At 42.8% G+C, this 11,042-nt stretch overlaps 1 protein-coding gene across 1 annotated transcript; it reads right to left on the reverse strand.

The window, feature by feature from the left end:
* Positions 1 to 791: 791 nt before the first annotated feature.
* LOC105470633 (melanocortin 3 receptor) lies at positions 792 to 3,781 on the reverse strand. The gene is made up of 2 exons (XM_011722800.2): positions 3,557 to 3,781; positions 792 to 3,318 (listed from the first exon to the last, which is right to left on the reverse strand). Exon 2 carries the CDS (start codon positions 3,288 to 3,290, stop codon positions 2,226 to 2,228), a length of 1,065 nt encoding a protein of 354 aa, XP_011721102.2. The 5' UTR covers positions 3,291 to 3,318; positions 3,557 to 3,781; the 3' UTR covers positions 792 to 2,225.
* Positions 3,782 to 11,042: the final 7,261 nt, after the last annotated feature.

Here is an 11,042-nt window from a genome sequence, read left to right on the forward strand (position 1 = left end):
AGCAGTCACATCCCCGAGGAGCTTGTCAGAGTTAGAAATGCAGACTCTTAGTCCCCACCTTGGACCTGCCAAATCGGATTCCGCACTTGCACAAGATGCCAGGTGATGCTCATGGGCCTTCCAGTTTGGAAGTGCCCCTGCAAGCTAGAACATACAGGGAGGAGAGGGGGATCAGTTTTGATGATGAAAACCTGTTGGCAGCAGCATATTGGTGCAAAAGGACATCAGCCCCAGGATGCACAATATACCATGACCCTAACTAGCTGGGCGTTCCCGGACAACCACATCACCCCTCCAAGACCAAATTTCTTCATTTGTAAAATGACTCACCTGTTTTAGAGGTTTGCTAACGGGATAAAATGAAATAATGTGAAAATTGATATAAGAGTGAAAAGTAAGTTATTTTTGTCTTGTTTACATAGAAAAAAGACACCGTAATCCCTATAGCTACTCATATCACTTTCAAATAATTAATTCCCCCTTCTCTACATTTACCCACTGAGTGGCCATAGAAGAGTCCTGTGATTTAGTGTCTTGATTAAAATAATGGGGAATGACAGTGGCCCGGGAACCACAAACCTGGTATTTTTGGAAACTAAATGGGAGAGTTTTGTAGTCTGGCTAAAAGGCATCGCCCTAGAAAAGACTAGCACTGTGGTCAATGGAGCTGTTTATGCCGCTTACAAAGTCATGACTGAATTGCAGTGAAACATACCATGGCCGTGTGCAGGAGTCACCAGAGTGATTCCAGGTGGTATATTTCAATGTAGCACACATTTAGCAGCCGTAAAAGCTTTTTATTATTTCCAAACATCATAAAGCAAGAAAGGAATGGTTTTGCTTACATTAGCAGAAAATCTTCAAGAACAAAAGAACCCCAAGGTATGCTAGCACAAGATAAACACACAATTGCACCCCAACACACAGCTTAATATAAGAATTTGTGATGGGTAGATATGGGCACAGCCAGAAAGCACAAACTGAAGTTATGTAGGGCAGAAAAGGATCTGACAATGCCAGCTCTAGTCAGCCAGTCTCACCCTTTGCTCCCAGGAAGGAATTCCTGTAGTTGATAAGGTAGAGACATTGATAATAGGGTCATCCAACTTTAACACAAAAGGGGAAAAGAACAAGCAAAAGGGGAAAAGAACAAAAGAAACCCTTTCTCTTTCATAGATAATATTGAAGAAGTCCTGTTATAGAGATGCAATTGCTATAAGCAAAAACAAGGGCTCCCAAGAAAGCCACACAGTAGTTCTACAGTTTCTCAAACTATCTTAAGCTACAGTAAAGCAATTTCTTGTGTGTAAGATACACACACACACACACACACACACACACATGTACTGTACACTCAACCCATGATTTCCTTTCTTATTTTAAAGGCTAAAAGTAAATGATAGAAAAAAAGAAGTTATTTAAAAAAGAGTAATTTATACCCTAAAATAGCAAGCTATCAAAATATAAGTACACAAGTATATTCTGATTGTCCAAAACACTTTCTCTCTTTCGTTAGAGTTTTGAAGGTTGTCTTAGACTTAATCCATAAAAACAAAATAACGACAAACACCAATGCAACAACAGAAAAATAGAAGTGGGTTCCATCCTTATGCTACCTTTGGGGGTGGGGACAACTGAAGGGATATGGGGGTAAGAAAAGGGGAAAACAGCATAGCATTGCTTCTTTCACAAAGGGACAGTTGTCTAACTGCAAATACAATAATAGAGTAGAACTCGGTCTCCTATGGAGTTATAAGTGCAAAGCTATCTATCCCTGTAGCTGGCAGCAGGAGGTCGTAGCTGTAACAGGTTTGCTTGCAAGAGATCTCAACCACCCTTATTGTTCATGAGAATCCTTCAGTCTGGTCTGACCTGGAGCGTGAAGACGTGGGTGTGGAGCAGATGAGCAGACAGGCGTCACACACTCTGGGTGTTTGGAAATGAGTGCAGAGAGCACGCAGAGAAGCCTTCGCTGATTTCTCCCAGTGACTATTTGGGAAATCAGAGTTTGTGACTTCCCCATCTTAGAATCCTTTCAGAGAGTCTGTTATTCACCATTTCCCCCTTTAAAAGGCTTTGTAAACTTAAAAACAAACGACAAGTACAATCATGGCTGTTAACACATTTTTACATCTTCTAAGTATTTTTTTTTTCTTTCTAAACATCTTGGGTGGATGGAGGGTCAAAAGTGACCCGACTGATGATCATTTCCATGGCCCTGCATCCTATCTCGAGTTCATGCGCTTGCAACCACAGAGAATCTCCTTAAAGGTGTTGCGCAGTTCCGGGCTCCGGAAGGCGTAGATGAGCGGGTCGATGACGGAGTTGCACATGATGAGGACCAGGTAGGTGTTGAAGTGGGCAGTGTAGCAGATGCAGTAGGGGTTGGTGGGGCAGGTGATGATGAGGACCAGGTGGAGGAAGAAGGGGGCCCAGCAGAAGATGAACACCCCCAGGAGGATGGTGATGGTGACTGCCCCCTTCATGCATGAGTGTTGCTGTGGGGCCACCCCGTCGGCAGGTGGCAGTGCTGCTATGCGCTTGACATGCAGCCGCGCAAAGAGGAACATGTGCACGTAGAGGGTGCCCATGAGGAGCATCATGGCGAAGAACATGGTGATGAGGCACACGATGACCATCTTGCTCTCCGAGTAGACAATGAACACCACGCCACAGATGCCGCAGCCGACCCAGATGGCCACGATCGAGGTGAGGGCCTTCCTCACAGTCATGATGCTGTGGTAGCGGAGCGCGTAAAAGATGGTGACGTACCTGTCGACAGCGATGGCCAGGAGGTTGCAGATGGAGGCCACCAGGGAGATGCAGGTCATGGAGTCGAAGATGTTGTCCATGTACTGGATAAACTGATCCTCCAAGGTCAGGTAGTTGCTGTGGACGATGGCGATCATGATGGTCTCCAGGGCATTGGACAGGCTCACCAGCATGTCGGCCACTGCCAGGCTGCAGAAGAAGAAGTACATTGGGGAGTGCAGGTTGCCGTTCCTGACCACGGCCAGGAGAACCAGGATGTTTTCCAGCAGACTGACGATGCCCAGGGCCAGGAAAACCTCGGGCTTGATGAAGACCTGCTCACAGAACGGGCTGCTGCTCTGGTTGCTGAAGAAAGGGGCTTGGAGGTGCTCCGAGCCATTAGGTAGTGTTGGCTGAACAGAGGGCAGGCAGCACGAAGCATTCATTGCTGACAGAGGGCTGATCTGAGCTGGGGCTCCAGCAGGGTCCGTAGGAGGGAAGACAAAATCTCCCTCCAGATACTTCTTTTGGATGCTCATTCAATCTGAACTTAGAGTTTGTTCTCCCCTAGAATAAAAGGATGTCGAAGGTAGAGAGAGAGAGATGGTGAAAGAGGGTGGAGGAAGAGACAGAGAGAGAGAGAGATACATACAGAGAGAAGAGGGAAGAGAGAGAGAGGGAGAGTAGCTAATTAGTAGCTAGCATGCAAGTTCGTAGCTTGGAGACATGCGGAGAACTTTGCTGTTCCCGGAGGAGCAGTTTTGACCTTGTTTACATAGAAAAAATACATCATAGGGTCTCTTACCAGCAAGTCTTCCTTCTGTTTCCCTCTCAGCCCTCTGTTTGTCTCTCCTCACTTCCCCACCTGGGAACAGAAAACCTGCCACCGGTTGCTACAGTTACAGCTCTTTTCATGGCAAGACAGGGGATGTGTTACTTGTCGCTAGAAGTGAAGGGAGAACGCTCAGGTTTTTTTATATTGGCCAAGGGCAAACAACTCCTACTTAATCTTCGGTGCAGCAGAATGACCACTGAGCATCGGGCACCTCTCTGACTGACAGCAGGTGCCTGGCCCTGAGGATTCTGCAGGGAGATGAAGAAGCAGACTGGTGCCCTCTGCAGGCCACACGGCTGCCTGCTTGCTGGCTTGGCCGAGCCGTTTGTGTTTGTCATGGAAACTGCCACAGGCATCCACTCGTCTGTTCATTTGTTTGTTTATTTGTTCATTTATTTGTTGTTGTTGTTTAGCAAACATTTATTGAGCACCTACTATGTGTCAGGTCTCTGCTGAGTGCAGGAAACAGAGTGGTGAGCAAGACAGCAGCCACTATCTCAGGCTTTCCCGAACTCAGAGTTTGGGGTGGAAGAAGAGGAATCAATGAATGCTTGAATCAGGAAAGTCCAGGAAACCAGGGATGCAAAGAGGAAGAGCCCAAACCTGGACTGTCAAAGTTCCTGGAGGAAGGAGCACCTATGATTTGACTTCAAGGAGGAAGAGGCCATATCCAGTTTGGGGTGGGTGGTGGGGTGGGGCTGGAGCTGGAGGAGGTAGAAGAGGACTCCAGGCAGAGGGAATCAAACGTCTGCAGCCTGGAGGCAGAGAGCACGCTGGTCATAGGAGTCATCACAGATTGTGGATGTGGAGATCCCACCTGACCCACGGAGTCAGAATCACCCCGGTGTAAGACCTGAACAAGTGTGTTTGCAAGTTTTGACAGCTGAGCTGGGGCATAGTCGCAGTTGAGCTCCACTGAAAAAGAATCTTGGGCTTTTGAAAGTGCTGCAAGTAGTCTGGTCAAAGCATGGAAATAGGAGACACGGTCTGAGATATGAGGCTGCACAGGTTTCTGAAAAAGCTGAGAATTGCCTGAATCCTGCAGGACAGCCTCAGCCAGATGTGGGAATTTGGACAGTACCTTGACAGCAGTGGGGGCTGTGGAAGAAACATAGGTAGGGCAGGAATGAGATGGGGTCTGTATTTTAGGAATATTCCTGGTTGCAGCGTGGAGAATGAAATTAGAAGGAATGAGCACATAAGCCAGGGAGTCCGGGGCAGAGGGTGCTGCAAAGACCAAGGGTGAGATGATGGTGGCCTGGAGCAAGGGAGTGGCCATGGGGACTTGGAGGACTTGGAGGGTGGTCAGAGAGATTCAGGAGGTTGGATAATGTAGCTTCAAAACTGATGGGTTATGAGATCATGGGAGAGGGAGCAGTCAGAAACACTTCTACTTCTTTCTTATATAATGGGGAGGATGGCGATGTTTTAAGCTGGAAAATGTGAAAGGCAGAAGTTAGCAGGTGGCCTACTAATGTAGTGTTGTTCTTGGAAGTATGGTTTAACGCTTGGTCCATGTTAGATCTGATTCCCCATATAGATCATATGACCTCAGAAAACACTGAGTCGTCTCACCCCTACACACACACACACACACACACACACTCTCACTCTAGATGAATTGATCCATCTGTCCATCTAACTATGTATATGTGTGTAGGTGTGAGAAATATTAAAAATATGCATATGGAAATAGAAGAAAACTTAGGATCCTTGGGGTGGAAAGATCTTAAGCAAGATGAGCAATCTAAAATTTAGTATGGAAAAACACCCTGAAACTAATTTAAAAGAAAAACAGGATGAAAACATTTGCTATAGGTAAAGTTACTATCTCTTACTACTTTCACATGAATTAGAAAAAGATAATTTACCTCTAAGAAAATTGGGCAAAGGATATAAATAATACTTTACTGAAGAGGAGATGCAAATGGTTAATAAACATGAAAAGATGTGAAGCCGTCTAGGAAGTTGGGGAAATGCCAGTCAAAATAAGATTTTAGTATCATTTTCCCAGCTAGATTGACAAGAGATAAAAAGATGCTAAATTCAGGTGAGAATATTGGGAGGACACTCTCATGCATTTCTAGTGTTTGTGAAAAGTTTCACAATTTGACAGTTTTTACTAAAATAAAAAAATGCATGTCGGTATGAGTTTCAGTCTATGAACTGAGGGGCATGAGAAATACTTTTGTTTATTTGCTTTTTCAAAAAAATATTTTTGTCAAGAGCATGAGTTTAAGTTGCCCTGAAGATCAACAGAGCAACTTAATTTCTGATGTCAAGCCACTATTCTTCCAGGTTGGAAAAAAACACATTCTTAATCCTTTTGGGAACTTCTCTTACCCTTGGGGTCACATCCAGTCTGTGGTTTCAAGAGCATGAGTCATACATGCAAAGCTAGATTATAAGGCAGGGACCATTTGTTATCTACTAGGTCTTTTCCTGCTCTGTGCTTGGCACGCACTGAGCACTGAACACCTTTTCTTGCTTTCATTCTTGGTTGTGTGCATCCTTCAAAGAGAGCAGATGGGACCTAGTACTTAAAACCTGTGTCCTCAGAGGTATCGTCATCACTAATGAGCGTTTATTTGGTCTTCTCCAAACACTACTTCCCACTTTCCTGGGGGAGTTGCACAGATGCAGCATTACATTTTAATTGAATCTTGTGTAAATGAATTGGCTTTATTATTAACAATTGTAAGACATGACAGTCTCTGTCAGTGTTTACCGTATGTTGTTGGCATATGTGGGGGTGTCTGTTTTGAATCAGTTATAGTAAATGTAACAAGAAGATTATTATTCTAGGAGATAATCCACCCAGGTGGTCTCTGTGCCTGAAAAGTTCTTCCTCAATTTTGTGCCTGGTACACCTCCTTATTCTTCAAGATCCAGCTTAAATGTCAACTATTTTTTACAGCTTTTCTTAAATTTCATACACTAATTTACCACCCTCTCTCCTTGGTGACAAACTGACAGGGTTCAGCACTTCTTCCTCACTCTCAAAAGTACAAACAACAAGGGGAAAAAATTGTGGACTGGGTGCGGTGGCTCACGCCTGTAATCCTAGCACTTTGGGAGGCTGAGGCGGGTGGATCACCTGAGGTCAGGAGTTCAAGACTAGCCTGGCCAACATGGCGAAACCCTGTCTCTACTAATAATATAACAATTAGCCAGGTGTAGTGGTGCGCACCTGTAATCCTAGCTACTTGAGAGGCTGAGACAGGAGAACTGCTTGAACCCAGGAATCGGAGGTTGTAGCGAGCTGAGATTGCACCCCTGCATTCCAGCCTGTGCAACAGAGTGAGACTCCATCTAAAAAAAGAAAAAAAAAGAATTGGACTTTCTCAAAATTAGCAACTTTTGTATTTTAAAAGATGCCACAAAAATAAGAAGAGAACACAAAGAATGGGAGAAAGTAATTACAAATCAGATCTCTGATAAGGGACACGTATCTGGAATACATAGAGAACATTTACAATTTAATATAACAAAAAGACAAACAGCCCAATTTAATGATAGGCAGCAAAGGATTTGAGTAGACATTTCACCGAGGAAGATATGTCCAACAAGCAGATGAAAAAAGACTCAATATGATTAGTCATTAGTGAAAATGCTAAAATACACTAAAAACCATTGAATTGTCCACTTTAGGTGAATTGTATGGTATATTGACACTATCTCAACAAAGCTGTTTTAAAAAATGACATGCAGAATATTGCATAATTAAGGGTCACATCCATGCCACGAAAAGGGGGACAGTTTGGCCAGTGGTCATGTTAGAGCACAATGATTAGATTTTATTATAAATACGAACTTTTCATGAGGGGGAGATGCTGCTGATGCCTGTGTCCCTGCACCCAGCCTACCTCTGATTTCAGCCGCCATTTGCTGGACAGCTCCGCCAGTTCCCTGTGAGCTCAGATTCAACTTGCACAGCCAGAGTGCCACTTTAAGGGTGACAAACACATTCTGCCCCAGAGTCTTCCCTGGTGTGTGTGTGTGTGTGTGTGTGTGTGTGTGTGTGTGTGTGTAAAATTCCTCATCTGATAAAGTTCAACCAGGAAACGAGGGGGAGTAAATGCCCCCCCGGGGCAGTGCTCAACTAATGAGAGCCAGAGGCAATAGATACATTCTTCAGCTCCCCCATCCTGCAGGTGGACAATGGAAGATGCTGTGTGTGCTTCCCAGATATCCCCTCAACACCCATCACCTACTGCAACATGCTTGATAATGTGTCTTATAACTGGCTTTTGCTCCGTATCCATCTCATTCTCTCTAAGCCCTCATGCCTGTTTCCTGGGATTGCCTCTCAGATAAATTACATGCTCCCAAGTCCCTGTAACAAGTTCAGCTTTAGGGGAAAAGGGTCCAAATTAAGGACTACAAAACACCTCCTGCGCACCAGGCTTCTTTGGCATACTTTTTCCCTTGCTTGATTACTTATTCCTAGAAGGCAGGGCTGTGGGTTGTCCACGCAATACCTATTATCTTCTTCCTCACTAATGGACTCCTGCTTTACTGGGGCAACAGCATGTCCAGCTGCCACACTAATGTGCCAGCCTTCCTTGAAGACCAAGTGGCTACATGATCCAATACTTGACAGTGAGGTAAGGGAAGTCTTCTATGGAAGTTCCGGGGAGGCAATTCAAGTAACCCAGCCAGCAAACCTCAACTGGCACAAACTCTTGTGCTCTTGACTGTTTCTCCTTTTTACTGCCTGGAATGATGATGTAAAGGTGGGAGCTCTATCACTCATTTTGTAAGTCTGAAGACAAGGGCCAGATCCTATGAATGTAGAGCCCGAACCTGAAAGACCTCTGAATCTCAGATGACTTTATAGAGAGGTAGTCCCAGCCCTGAATTGCTTACCTTTAGGTTTCAAGTTGTATCACAGAAAAATAATCCTTTATTTGTATAAGCTCTCATTATGTGGGATTTTCTGTTTCACGCAGCTGAACTCAACTTCTGGCACAAGGCCATCTTTAGCTCTGATTTCTGTCAGAAACATATCAAGTGCTTAATACGTGTCTGAAAGGAAGAAGCCTTTAGCTTTCTCTATTTTGGTTTCAGACAATCTTAATTGTGTAAAATCCCCGTAGACTCTACTAGTTAGATAGAAAAGGAAGCGACTGCATTTCCTCAACTTTCTAATTGTATCTATAATTATTTTGGCTATTAGACTATATAATGCTTATGGGCAGAAATTGACTTGTTCATCTTTATATGCCAGCACCTAGCACAATACTTCTATATCCTTAAAGGAGATACAGTAGGCAGCTTCAAAGTACTATTGCACTACTGCCATTATGGAAAATAATTGGGAAGTTTCTTTAAAAGTTAAACATAAATTTACCATATGATCTAGCAATTTCTCCCCTAAATATCTACCCTAGAAAAAACATATGTCCACACAAAGACTTGAAAGTGAATATTTATAGTAGCATTATTCATAATTGCTAAAAATGCAAACAACTTAATGTCCATCAAATGATGACTAGACAAAATATGGTATATCCATACAATGAATCACTATTAAACAATAAAAAGGGATAAAAAATTGGTACATGTGCCATATGAATGAGCCTCAAAACCATTACATAGGTGGAAGAAGTCAGACACAAAAGACGACATACCGTATGCCACTACTTACAAAAAATATCCAGAGAAGACGAATCTATGGGGACAAGCAGATAAGTAGTGGCCTGGGATTAGAGGTGGAAATGGGATTAACTATTAATGGGCATTAGGGATCTTATTGGGATGACGAAAATGTTAGAAAACTGGATTATGGTGATGTTGCACAACTCAGCAAGTTTACTAAAAATCACTCATTTGTATCTTAAAAATGGGTGAAGTCTATGGTACGCAAATATACCCCAATAAAGTTGTTAAAACATGTAACTGATTATATTCCTTGTGTCTTTAACATATTAGAGTCACATAAAGAATTAATATGCTAAATTGATTGAGCCATTCCACAATGTATATGTATATCAACACGTTATACACCATAAATATAAACAATTTTCACTTGTCAGTTAAAGTAAGAAAAAATGAAATAAAGAATTGCCAATGATGTATCTTTTCACAGTGTTGACTAGAATGACATCCTTCTGAAAGCACATAAAGTTAACACTTGTGAAACGTACAGTACGTACAGCCCATTTCCAACCTCCAGGCCCTTCTCTTATTCCCTGGAAGTTCTAAGGACCCATCCAAAGCTAATGACTCTTGAGAGCTCTAGGTTGTGCAGCTCATGATTGAACATCCTCTCAGCTTCCAGTCATCATTAATTGTTCCTTTAACCTGGACTGACATTTTATTCTTATAGTTACCAGCTTTGACTTCATTCCCTTTTTTTGAAGCCTACTTTAGAATTTTATGCTGTTGATTGCTCTTGCCACCCGTAAAAGAAAAAGTTTCCAGTTTTCTTATTTTCTTTTTCTAAGAGACAGTTTAACTAAAATGCATTTTAAAAAGATTACGGCATTATTCTTTTTAGGAAGATGCCATCTTGAAATTACTGGAATAGGAGAGCATGCCATTATCTCAGGGACTTCTCAGATCAATTTTCTTTACCCTAAGTTAGGGTTAATCGAGTGAACCATTTTTGAAAGTTGAAGCCTCTTAGTGGACATTTTCTCCAAAAGTATTAAATGAATTAGTTGCTCTTTTAAAATATTGCCTGAGAAAAGATGGGCTGAGACCTTGATGTGCAATTGCTTATGTCTCTCCCATAAAAACCTCAACCTCTTCTTTTTTTCTCAAATATTATTCTTGTAGCTCTTTCTCAACTTTCTGCCCCCTGCCCCAACTCTCCCCAGCTGAAGTTCTTGGAAGAATTGTCAATAGTGGCTTTCTCTGTTCTTTTCCATTTTACTCTTCAATCCATTCACTTTTGACTTCTGCCCTGGTCACTCCATAGAGACAGGTTTTGCAAGGGTTACCTGGTGAACTTTTGTCAGTAAATCCTATGCACATTTTCCACTCTTGCTTGAGTTGATTTCTTAGCTAAACTTGGAACTCTTGACCACTCCTTCCTTCTAAATCCACTCTCTTCACTTGGTTTCTCTTGCACCACATTCCCCTGGTTTCCCTCCTATTGCTGTGGCTGCTGTTTCTCACCCCACTTTTTCAAGTTCATTCTTTTTACCGCACCGTTAATTATTGAGGTACCTTAGAGCTGACTTCCTTCAAATTTGCCTTCTTTTTTCAGTCAATCTTTTCTTCCTATGTAGTTTTATCCTTTCCACCACTCCGATGTTCAGCTATATGTCCTTGACTTTCAAATTTATTCCCCTAGTGCAGCCTTCTCCGAACTCAAGACCATTTCTCTAACTGTCATCTCTACATGGATAGTCCTGACTTGCATGTCTGCCACTGAATTTGTGTTATTCTTCCTTATATTTGATTCTTTTCCAGTGTTCCTTTTTCTGTGAATGGCTGTACCATCCAT

This window comes from Macaca nemestrina, chromosome 15 (genome assembly GCF_043159975.1).
Source record: "Macaca nemestrina isolate mMacNem1 chromosome 15, mMacNem.hap1, whole genome shotgun sequence".
NCBI classification, from domain to species: Eukaryota; Metazoa; Chordata; class Mammalia; order Primates; family Cercopithecidae; genus Macaca; species Macaca nemestrina.